This window comes from Rhinopithecus bieti, unplaced genomic scaffold, assembly GCF_001698545.2.
Source record: "Rhinopithecus bieti isolate Rb0 unplaced genomic scaffold, ASM169854v2 scaffold_5924, whole genome shotgun sequence".
NCBI lineage: Eukaryota > Metazoa > Chordata > Mammalia > Primates > Cercopithecidae > Rhinopithecus > Rhinopithecus bieti.
In genome coordinates, this window is record NW_016805189.1 from 1,246,705 (window position 1) to 1,259,489 (window position 12,785).

At 39.2% G+C, this 12,785-nt stretch overlaps 1 protein-coding gene across 3 annotated transcripts in view; it reads right to left on the bottom strand.

Moving 5' to 3' along the window:
- Nucleotides 1–622: 622 nt before the first annotated feature.
- IRAK3 (interleukin 1 receptor associated kinase 3) overlaps nt 623–12,785 on the bottom strand; it is a 59,744-nt gene continuing 47,581 nt past the window's right edge. For all 3 annotated transcript variants that reach the window (XM_017871577.1, XM_017871575.1, XM_017871578.1), the window contains 4 exons: nt 9,359–9,557; nt 9,034–9,096; nt 8,782–8,946; nt 623–7,494 (listed from right to left, as the gene is read on the bottom strand). In XM_017871577.1, coding sequence (XP_017727066.1) covers nt 7,018–7,494; nt 8,782–8,946; nt 9,034–9,096; nt 9,359–9,557 — 904 coding nt within the window. In that variant the 3' untranslated portion in view covers nt 623–7,017. The remainder of the gene's footprint in view (nt 7,495–8,781; nt 8,947–9,033; nt 9,097–9,358; nt 9,558–12,785) is intronic.

Consider the following 12,785-nt stretch of genomic DNA (forward strand, 5'->3'; position numbering starts at 1 on the left):
TATACTTTGCTATTTCCCTTTATAATTAATACATTGTGAATCCCATTAGCATCGTTATATAGGTTCCATCTCTACCTGCTATAGAAAAACACCGTATTCAGCCACATTTCCTCTGCACTGCTGCAAGTTTTATTTCCAACTAAAACTACAGCAAGGTAAAAATTTTATGTAAACTAAAATGGACAGTGGAGTACAAGTCTAGAGAACGAATACTTTGTGGTGGAAAATTTATCTCCACAAAGATTTCTCATTTAACTGTAGATAACTCCTTGAAGTAGGGATTTGTAAGTATAAATCTTACGGGTAATTTTTAAAAGATTTTAGCAAAATCAACTAATATGTAACTACAAAAGACTCTCAGTTGTGTACTGTGATCTGTACTCTGCTTTTCTGTATTTCAGCTTATCTGGTTTTTGCCTCTTGCATTGCTTTGTCACATGCCCTCTCAAAACTTGTTACTCAAAGGATACCAGACAAATCCATTTAGTAGTTTCAGTTTCTAAGGTAGGAAGATAAAAATAATAAAGAGCAGTGGAATAGAAGCATTATTACTAGTTGCTAGTTGCCACCAAGGGCACAACCAAGCAAAGAGCCAAGTAAATGTAGAAATGTAGAAAATGACTGTTTTTTATAAAAACTTTATTCTTTTCTAATAAAAATGATATATGTTCATTATAAAAGTTTCAAATACATAAGAGTCTGAAGAATGTAAAGATCACCCAAACACCATCACCCAGAAAAAAACCATCCTTAACATTTGGTGAAAGATCTCTCTATAAAACATATATTATCTTAAAACATTCAATGTTATAAATGAGCTCATATTAAATGTATATTCTGTAGTCTGCTTTTTTGATTCAATAATATTTTGGGAACATATATCCATAGCAATAAACATACATCTAAATATTTTAAAATGACAACTGCATGGAATTTATTTAATCCATCTTCTACTGAAGGATATTTCAGTTGTTTCCAATGTTGTAATATCATAAACATCATGAAGTATATGTTTGGGCTCATGTTTAAAGACTTGGACAACTTTTATTCATTAGGATAAATTCCAAAACAAACTGCTTGGTAAAAGTGTATCAACATTTAGGTTTTGATATATGTTGCCAAATTGCCTTCTACAAAGGTTCTACCAATTTTCACTCCTGCCAGTAGTGAACAAGGATGCCATTTCTTTCAATTGCTTCAATCTTTGCCAATATGGGAGGACAAGATAAATAATAATAAAATAAAAACACACGTATCTTTATTAACTGTTTTCATGTTCAAATTAGGGATACTTTGAATTTTTAAGTTACCCTTTTCAAGGCAGATATTTCCCGGACTTGAATAAAGTGTTTTTGGTTTGTATTTTCATTCCATCAGTAGTGTGACTTATGGCAAGAGCCAACTCCTTTAAGCCTCATTTTCTTTGATCTAATAGATCAAGGAAATGGAAAGCGGCTCAATAGGTTGTTTAAAGCTTAAGAGATGTGTGAATGCACCTAGCACCTACTAGACACAACAATGAGCCTGCATTTCCGCAAGTAAGCAATTCCTACTACCTTACCTCCATTCCAATTAATGTTTGTCTATGAGAATATTGTAATATTCAAGAGCCAATGTAAACCTCTGTAAATATTATCTTGCTGTTTAAAGAGATGACCAGAAACAGTTTGCAATGATGCAGATGACATCCATAATGAGTTTCTTAAATGAAGGTTTGGCAGGCAATACAGGTCTTTAGAATAAAAATGCCTCCCAGGAAAATACTTGCAAGTCAATTCCATAGACCATCAAGTATATATAAATGATTTGGAACAGGAAGACAGATACAAAACACAACAAACATCAGTTTTTTCCCTGCCAGAACACTGGTTTATCATTGCTTAGACATGGTTTTGGAATATTTTCCACAGTAGAGAAAATTTACAAGCAACACATACAATGACTAATCTTCTTTTCAAAGACATCTCAGATATTAGTATTTAAAATTAATAGTTTTATTCAAGAATGGTAAAATGGAATAATTTAAGCAAGGATTGATTATATTCTGAATACCAGAAAGATAAACTTCGGGTACAATCTACATGACAATAGCATTTATTAATGCTTTTGAAGATGCTTTGAAGGACTATTTGATTCATTCATTTTACAAATATTTGTTGAACCATATTATGCACCAGGTACTGTGCCAACCATTAGGGGTCCAAAAATGAGACGGATGTAGACCTTGCCCTCAGGGAACCTGCAGTTTTGTGGAAGAAGAAATATAATTTAACAGGCAACTCCAGTATCACGTGATAGTGACCTGAGGTTTGTGTAGGTGCCTCAGACTCCCTGGAAGATGCCATCAGTATCCAAACAAATGCCCCAAAGAAACCACATACCAATAAAAGAACAGAATCTGTCACAGTTGCCAACCACAAAGCACAGCATAAACTACTTAGTGCATATGAATAGCAAAGTGAGGGCCGCCATGGGATTATCAGTCACACAACAGGACAAGGAGAAAACCTCTCTGAACCTATTTGGAAGAGCTGGCAGAGGAGCCAGAACTTATGACAGGAGAACTCTGTGAGATTTATTCACTCACATGTAAGCTCCATGAGGGCAGTGAGATTTGCTGGTTTCCATCTGCACTGTAGCCCCAGCTCCTAGAATAGTGCCTGATACAAAGGAAGCCATTGATAAGTACTTATTCAGTGAATGGAAGTTTGGATGGATGGATTCATTTAACTCTTATCAAGTAACTGCAGAGTGGGTGCCTGTAGCAAAGAATTTGTAGCAGAGGAGTAGGATAGTGAAAAAGGCAGGAGACACGGTACCTACTAAAAGTCTGTGGAATCAGCAAATGACTTTTCACATCCATCCCTCTTCATAGGAGCTTGAACTGGCAGTGGCTCCATTGTGCAAAGTGGAACACGAGAAAAAGCATGGATTTTGAAGTCAGACAAATGTGAATTCAAATCCTGGCTCCTCCAGATCTGGGAGGACCTGATGGGAGGACTGGGAGGACTTGATTTCAGCAGGTTAGGTTCCTGATTCAGTGTCCTCATCTATAAGATGGGAGTCACGCCTTCAGGGTGACTCTGACGGTTAGCCAGAAAAATCATGCAAAGCTCTAGACCCAGTTCCCTTCACCCTTACCCCATTTTTATGGTGTCAGGGATGGTTGTGCACAGCTGCTGTGAACCCCCAATTCCTTGAATAACCATCCTGAGTGCTTCATCAGTGCTCTTTTCTATTTCTCTTAATTCCTTATCTCTTTTTAGACACCTTCCCCAAGAAGCCTTCTTCACCTTCTCAAAAATGCATAGTAATCTATTCCTTCTTCTCACCCTTTCAGCAATTACTTTCAGTTCCACTGGTGTGTGGTTCAAATAACAGATGTCACTGAACTGTTGACTTGGGTAGACACCCTATCTTCCTTACTAAACTGTTTGTGTCTTACTTGGTACTCTAGTAGCAAATGCAGTGCTTTGATTCTAGCAGATGCTTAATAAATGCTACTCATGATAAACCTCACTTCCTGTACTCATCAGTCCTCAGGTCATAAAAGTTGTTTTACACAGGGTGATGTGCCACCCTGTAAAACTACAATATTATGCAGAGAGTCACAGATCATTATAACTCTCAGGAAGTCAATAAAATTGATTATGTCAGAAATCCCATACCTATTTTCAAAAACAACAAAATGTTTTCTCCATGTGTTTAGGCATTATAAAATGGGACAAAAGCCTGAAGAAGCTTAGTAAATAGGATCTGCCTGGAGGATTGCTCACAGTGCATTACAAAAATGAGGGTAAATGAAATTATAAATTCATGTTTACTGATCAGAGGGAACACCTGGAGGCTCACTCTTGCTTTCTTATGTATCTTGATCTCCACATCATGAAACCATAAAGGTATCCTCTTATTACCCATAGAAAGGTGCAACATTTAATTCATATCAACTAATGCTTATTAATACACCCACTAGAAGGCAAATCTAATCAGGAAGACTGAATCACTCAACAGAAGATTTGGCACTTCCCAGCCACAGTGACATCTGCTTACCACAACATTAATCAGGTCACTTCCAGCTTATTTGACTTCATCTTTGAGGTGTCCAAAATAGTCATACTCTAGAAAGATGATCTAGTCAATAAGATCATTGGTCACCAATCTTTCTAGAGCTCCCACTCTGTGCTAACCAACATCCTAGGTAATAGGATTAATATAACAGAATGAAAAGAAAGGATCCTTTTCTCAAAAAACATACCAGTGATGGAAAGGTAAGATCTACCAATCTCTAACAATTTAAGAGCACTTTAAGGCAGTGGTTTTCACTGATGTGAAGAGTGGGCTTCACATCACTGGCATCAGTATCACCTGGGAACTTATTAGAAAGCAAAATTTCTAACCCCAGGCCTATTGCATCAGAAGCTGGGTGAACCCAGCAATCCGTGTTTTTAACCAGATTTCCAAGTCATTCTGATGCATACTACAGTTTCAGAAACCCTGCTTTAAGTCGGCTAAGCAAGTTCAAATCAACATAATACCAACAGATTATATGTGCTGAGTAATTGCATGGGCCTGGTGTTAATCAGAGCTTCCTTAATGACCCTTCATTGAATGTATTGGTGGGGTCCATATTCTAAGTGAAAACAGTTTAACACAGAGTCGATTCTTGATGATCTCTTTTGTGAATTATTAGTGGCAACTTCACATGATTCCAGGCTAATTTTCCCAATTCAGCCAATATAATCTCAGATTACATCTCTAAAATAAGCTAAATGGGCCTCAGAATGGTTTGCAATATGTAAACCAAATGTCAAAGACTTTTGCTGCTTCCTTTCATTAACATGTGTAATCAAGAATTGCCAAACTAGGACAGGTCACAGGAATAAAAGTTACATGAAGTTTAGTCCAACCCTTTCATATGTGTGGTGATCAGATGGGGCAGAGAGCTCTGGGCAGCCAGGTACCCCACAGAGCAGTGGTGGGCATGGGCTCTCCCAACTGCTTACCCAGGGCCTGTATAAAGCCTGTCAATCAGACTAAGACTCACTGTGTTTTTAATCTCACTTCGTGCCTTTTTGGAGAATTGTAACTCCATGCTTCTGACCTTGGTCTGTTAATCTCACTCTGATTCCTGATGATTTTCTTCTTTGATTAGTTGTTCTTCAACATGGAATCTAATGTGAGTACGATTAACCCAACCACACTGACTCACCAAAAAATAAAATAAAATAAATAAAATAAAACAAAAGACATGAGCCTATTCCTCTGCTGGACAAGAAACTAGAGGTTTACCCTTCTGTTACAAGCTTCTTGGAGAGGAAGATTCAGTAAATCCTCTGAAAATGGTTTTCTTCAGTGTTTCTATCCATCATCATAAAGAGTCAATATTTACTCAGCAGTATTTCTTATAGCTGAATTATCGACTATGTGGGTTCATCGGGGTAATTTAATTCAACTTAATTTATAAGGAAACACCTGCTCTGTGTAGGATGACACGTTAGGTTCTGAAGAGATGGCCCTTACATACTCAGGGAGTATGACAGACAGAGTAAAGTTCCCCCGAAGCTGTCCACGTCCCAATTCCAGAAACCTGTGAATATGTTACTTTACATGAGAAAACGGACTTTGCAGGTGTAATTAAATTAAGGATCTGAGACACAGAGATTTTCCTGGCTTATGGGTGGGCCCAGTGAAATCACAAAGGTCTTTATAAAAGACAGGCAGAAGGGCCAGAATGAGAGGAAGAGGTTAGTGAAGATGCGGTGAGACAGAGAGAGAGGGAGATCTGAAATGTCACATTGCTGGCTTTGAAGATGGAGGAAGAAGCCATGAGCCAAAGAAGGCAGGTGGCCTCTAGAAGCTGGAAAAGGCAAGGCAGTAAGTTCTCTCCGACAGCCTCCAGAAGGAATGCTAAGGAATTCTGACCTCCAGAACTGCAAAATAATTTGTTACTTTAAGTCACTAAATTTGTGATAATGTGTTACAAAAACAATAGAAAACCAATATAGGGAGTTTACAACCTAGTAAAAGAGACAAGCAGCTTTGATATAATTCAGAAAGTGATAAGTATAAAATAGAAATACAAAGAAATTGCTATGGCAATACTGATAAAGGGAGTACTTCTGTCTGTAGAGATTAGGGAAGCTTTCAGGAGGATGGCAGTTTTGTAGAGCTCTAATGATTGGTAGGATTTCAAAAGAGGGAGATCCAAGAAATAGCAGCAGTGAAGGCCCAGAATTGGAAGGTGTAGATTAAACCAAAAGCTGACCTAGGCCCTTGATCAGCCATTTTCTCAGGAATAAAAATTACCTGATGGACATTTCATATAGTCTCCTTAGGATATAATAGGTCACTAAGTATGTTTTTAAAAAGCTGTAATAATAGTCAATACATGATAAACTGTCCTAAGAGTTTAGGATAGATCTTGGGATGAAATCCCCTTTCAACACAGAGCATGCTGTAGCCAAGGGTGAACCTGGCTCATTTTCAGACAAGCAGGCTAGTCAGGGATTAACTGCAAAACAAGAGGGGTCAATCAGAATAACAAGGTGATTCTTTCCAAAGGTATCTATTAACATTTACAAATTAGATATTTCCTACAACCCTTGCAAGCAAGCTAAACCAAACAATGGAATCCAACTGAATGTTCTCGGCAGATGGGGGCTCTGGGGACTCACACTGAGGATGATGGAGAAGACATTAGAATCCAGTCCCTTTTTGGTAGGTTTTGATTGTTTTGTTTGGCTGAAGTCAGAACCCATGATCTTAAGGAATCTTGAATGGCTCTAATTGAGCATGGATTTGGTCATGAGACAATTATCCTGATAAAACAATTTTTTAAGGCACTCTGAGGGTTTGGGAAAAAAGGAATGGAATTGTCCAGATTGTTTATCTGCATCACCCAAACTCACTATTGATCATTATCTTGGCATTGCTTATGGAGCCAATGTCTTCTCAAGGTCATACTTATACTCAGGTGCCTAGGCAATACTTGCTTTTTTCTTTATCTTCTGGAGGAATTTATTCTTTTTTGTGTTGTTCATATTCGTCCCAGGAAAGTTTGAAGGAACAGCTGCTCTCCACTGGCCTGCTCCTGCAAGAATGGCCTGGAGCTTCTGAAGAAGGATCCATATTTACCTCATAGGGCCTTAAGTCCTGGGATGGAACTATATACTTTGGGAACCAACTTTCTTCACGAGAAGAACTGGGCATGTTGCAAGCTTCCTCATTTCTCTTGCTCTCTGGCTTTTTGTCCAAGCTCAGAAACATAACCTCAGACTGGCTGCATTCAAAAGGAGTTTTCTGAGTCATTCTCTCTATCCTCAAGCCTTCATCAGAAGGCAGTAAATGGTTATTCTGGCTTTCATCATCTTCCACTGGAATACTTGGTACATTCTCCAGGAATAGAGGAGAAGGACACCTGAAGGACTTTAGAGACGTGGGAGGATCTTCAGCAAAATACAAGCTGGCTTGAGTACTTTCAAGAGTATTTAGAACCTAATTAACAAAGAAGCAAACAGACATTAAACTAAGTTTGAATAATCTTTCCTTTTATCCTTTATCTCTCTACCTATAAAGAATATTGTTTCATTTTCATGAAATTAGTTCAACTATAGAATTTTGAATTAGAAGGGATCTTAAAACTAGCTAAACCCCTTTATTTTGAGGAGTAAATTAAGTGACTTAAAACAAGGTATAAAAGAAACCACACTAAATACCAAGAGACCTGACTTAAGCCTCAGATTTGCCACCAACTAGATTTATGAACTTGGGCAAGTCTCTACATTTTTTAATTCAACCATAATATGTGGAGGATTGGAAGGGAATGAGGAAATAAACCTGTAATTCTTAAATGCCAGTTTGTTTTCTTGTTGTTGGGTTTTTGTTTTGTTTTGTTTTGTGTTTTTTTGAGACAGAGTCTCACTCTGTTGCCCAGGCTGCAGTGCAGTGGCATAATCTCGGCTCACTGCAACCTCCACCTCCCAGGTTCAGGCAATTCTCCTGCCTAAGCCTCCCAAGTAGCTGGTATTACAGGCACGTGCCACCATGCCCAGCCAATTTTTGTGTTTTTAGTAGAGATGGTGGTTTCGCCATGTTGATGAAACAAATAAACAATTATTTGTTTATTTGTGCAAATAAATAAGTGAATGGGTGATTAAGTCTATGGATAGATTAATAACTTTTTAAAAATGGATAAGAAAAATATATGCTGCATTTATAATAAGCCAGATCTCTTAATGAAGATTAAACACTTTAGGAGGCCGAGGAGGGTGGATCACTTGAGGTCAGGAGTTCGAGACCAGCCTGGCCAACATGTGAAACCCTGGCTCTACTAAAAATACAAAAATTAGCCAGGCATGGTGGCTTGTGCCTATAATCCCAGCTAGTTGAGAGGCTGAGGCAGTAGAATCACTTGAACTAGGGAGGTGGAGGTTGCAGTGGGCCAAGACAGTGCCACTGCACTCCAGCCTGGGCAACAGAGTGAGACTCTGTCTCAAAAAAAAAAAAAAAAAAAAAAAATTGAATAAAATATTCCCTGCAAACTGCTCATTTATGTCTTTACATTAAACTTTTTGTGGTGTCTTGGTTCCACCTAGAAATGACCTCTACCAGGTACCAAATGATGTGGCTTTTTGACCTGGAAACACTAACTACTATGCTGGAATTCTCTGTTGGAGGCTGGATTTGTCTCATTAACAATTCACTTAGATACACAATTTATCTAGTTTAGATTTTCCATGGTTCTGTGGACTCAGTTTTGAATAAAACCATATATATACTCACTTCATCCATTGATGGTCTTAACTTTGCCCGCGTTGCAGCACACTGGCCTGCCAAACAGAAGAGCTTGATGGAGAAATTCCGAGGGCAGGGAGGCACCTTCTTATCTAGAAATGAGAGACATGAATCCAGGCCTCTCTTCTCCATCAATTCTATAAGGAGATCCCGCTTGGAAGAGAGGGAGACAATTTTATCACAGAGAACTTGATCAGAAAATGACCAAGAGATAGGTGCCAGGATGAAAACAATTCTTACCAGCTGGATATGTTTTGGATCATCTAACACTACTCTACATCCTGTCAGAACTTCCATTATGACCTACAAGGAATATATAGAAAGTCAGCTATCTTAAACATATACACACAATTTGTTGCAACTATTAACCATGACTATGAATACAGTTCATTCTAATTAATGACTTTATACTTTATTAATTGATTGATTACAAAAAATTAATATATAAGACGGGCTAACAGAAAATCAATGAGTCAAATGTCAAAACTCTTTGAAAAATTCTTAGAATCTAGAACATTCTTGGCAATAAACTCTCCTCCTTTGTTAACTGGCAGTTGGTACTCACAATTCCAAAGCTGTAGACGTCTGTTTTAATGGAAAGTTTCCCCCGTCTGATGTACTCTTCTGGCATGTACCACAGATGTTTACTGCTGCTGCTGGTCATATTTATGGTACAACTCTGATGTTCTACGTGGGACCGGAAGTGTGCCATGGCAAAATCAGTTAGTTTGGGTTGAAACTGATCATCCAAAAGGATGTTTGCACTAAAATTGTGATCAGGGACAAACAAGACAAAATATCATAAGGGCACTTCAGTGTAAACAAACATACTAAACTCACCTTCTTCACATCTGGTTAATTCACAACACTGTAAAATAAAGCCAAACAAATTTCCATGAACTAGAGAACATTCTTTCATTTTTCTGAATGTGTAAATCCAAATGTTACGTGCAACCTAGAACAAAAAGCTGACCGAGGAACAGTGGGCATTTCAAACTTAAAGATACATATGTGAAGTTGATGGATAAAGCTGATGCTTTCTCAGAGAAACTGAAGTTAACCAAAACAGCTTTCCTTGTGCTTTTCTTACACTTACAGAGAATGTGAACTGAGTTTTAATCAGCTGCTTATGTGTCTGTTATGTGCAAGAGCTGTGCTGTGAAATGCTTGGCTTATGAGCACAGAACCACTAACTTGGAATGATTTGAGGACTCTTTGGTAGTCCCTGCCCTCATGGCAGCCCTATCCCATGGTTTCATCTCTATGGTTTTTTGGTCTTTGAGTTTTATTTAAACTACAAATGTTTACAGAGACAAAGGCAAAGTGCTTATAGTCAAGTTAAGCAGTTGTCACATTAAAACCTTAAGAATCATCTGATATTTTGGCTGAGGGTAGGCATTGGCTTACTTTTACCTTCAAAGGGCTGTCAAAGCAGGAACAGGAAAGCAAAGCCAAGAGACAGATCCATTTCCCACTGCATACAGCCAGGAGTTCTGCCTTTCCCTGGCTCCGTGACCACCCACAGTTTCCTTCACCATGTAAGCCTCAGTGCCCTCTCTCCTCTCATATGAAATGAGAACAGAACTCCGGCAGGGGGAAAACGAAATGCATAGCGTCCTCCGCAGCACTTGGTAATGCTCAAAAAATGGCAGCTAGGAGGAAGATTAGCAATCAATTCTAAGAGAACAGATGGATATTGAGAAGGAGGTGGGGCAGCCAACAGAAAGTCATGCACTTCCTGGCTTTACTTAGGGCTCTTCAGAGCTTGCTCTTTATCCCCTGAAACCAAAGCATCTAATAGTAGACCTGCCCATCCAAAATGCCCAGAGGTATATTTGTAGTACGACAGGCTGTTACTAAAAGTGCTATAGCAACAGCCACGGGATATCAAGAAGTTCTTAATTCTGAACAAATTTTGAATCTTACAAAAGCTCCAGAAGTCTTTGCTGTCCTTATACAGGTAGGTTAATGGGCAGGCCCCAGTTCCATAGGTCTGAACTGCAGATGTTCTTACTGTTCAGAGGACTCAGAGTCCTACTTCTATTTAGACGGTTTGGGGGAAACAGTTCAATGTATGAAGCTAAGGCCTCAAAGATTCTAGTCCAGACTTTGTCTAGGGCTGAGTTGACAATAGAAAAAACAAAGGGACTTCCAGTGGTCTTTTTTTTCTTTTTTTTTGAGACAAAGTTTCGGTCTTGTCCCCCAGGCTGGAGTGCATTGGTGCGATCACAGCTCACTGCACTCTCTGCCTCCCAGGTTCAAGTGATTCTCCTGCCTCAGCCTCCCGAGTAGCTGGGATTACAGGCACCTGCCACCATACCCGGGTAATTTAGTAGAGACGGAGTTTCACCATGTTGAGCAGGCTGGTCTTGAATTTCTGACTTCAGGTGATCCACCCGCCTCGGCCTCCCAAAGTGCTGGTATTACAGGCGTGAGCCACCACACCCAGACCCTGTGGTCTTTTAAGGATAAAGAGATACATTTTAAACTTTATTTCACTCCTCCTTCCGCTAAGGGTGGCAAGGGAATTGTAAAATCCAAAGCGCTCACCTTCTGAGTGCTAGGGCCTCTTATCAGCTGTGTGCTCTCAGCATTTATGGAAGGAAAGTCAGAGAGGCCTGGTTCCCAAGGCTCGTATCAATAAGCACAGTTGTCATTTCTCTCCTTGCCTTCTCCCTTCTCCCTAGAGAACCCAGCAGCTGCTAAAGCCAGCCTGGGCCTCACACATCCCCATCTGTCACTCCTCACCCACTCTTTTACTTTCTCACTTGGAGAACTGTTGACTATCCTGACATACCTCAGATGAGGAACAGACTACAATCAGATCTGACTTCTGTCCAACTCTAGATAAGGAGACTGTCAGTTCATAATCACTTCTTCCCTAGGTTGACTCTTCAATGGATCAGATCAAGTCTGAAGCTCCTGGAGATGCCCTGAGGGTTTCAGAGTGCTGGGGACATTTGAATGCAGGAGTTTGCCGGTGGGCCAGGAGGCGAGGTGGGAATAAAAGGTTCTCCAGCCTTCATTGCCAGGACCCCTCCTTCTGTCCCTCAACTTTGGAGTCACTTCTGCCTGCTCCATTTCATTTCAGCACAGGGGGAGAGCAGGAATGTTCTGAATGGCAGATATGCAGTGTCAAACACCTAAACATCTTCCTCTACCACAGTTCTAAAAAAAGGCATAGAACTATAATTGACAATGCCAGAATCATGAGAATGCAAAATCTGAATTTTTAAAACACCAAAAAAGAAAAACAAACAAAAAAAAAACCCCTGAATCTTTTTTTAAGTACAAAAAGGGAGAAAAAAGAAACAATAATAACAACAAAACCTTCAATTTAATTCACTTATTTGACCAATAGCAACGCTGGTGGGATGCTTTCAGCAAATAGTGAGTCAGCTTCTGTGAAAGTTGGGCAGAAGGGAGTTGAGTAACCACAAACAATGCTTACATCATAAAACCCAGAGAGAACTTTGGGTCAGTGAAAGGCCATCAACAAGATGTGAAATTATTCTAGGGTACTGAATTTACAGTTTGAATAATGACAATCCGTGAAAAGATAAGTCGTTTTCCAGCTGACTTTAGTGCATAACATAAATTTTGAGTCCAGTGATTTATTCTGTTCTAAATAAAGGTTAGTGGTAGCTGAGGAAGAAGGATGTTCTGTTTTAGGAAAGCGGAAATTGCAAAGGCACTTCAACAATCAATTTCTACCTTAATTCTTTTCTCCTGCTTCAACCTTAAATAGAATGTTCAAACACAAAGTGCCTTCGGCTTCCATGCAGATCAGCTGAGTAAGTTTAGCCTGTGGGTGAAAATAAACTAACAAAATTAAGAACCTAAAATAACTAGAATCATGGCAATATCATGCAAAAGGGCAGCCTGCAAGCAACTGTGGCCACCAAAGAGATACATAAAAGATACCTTTGACCCATATCCATGGTCCATATCCTCAATTTCATGTTTCTACAATCTATTTTTTCTACTCTTTA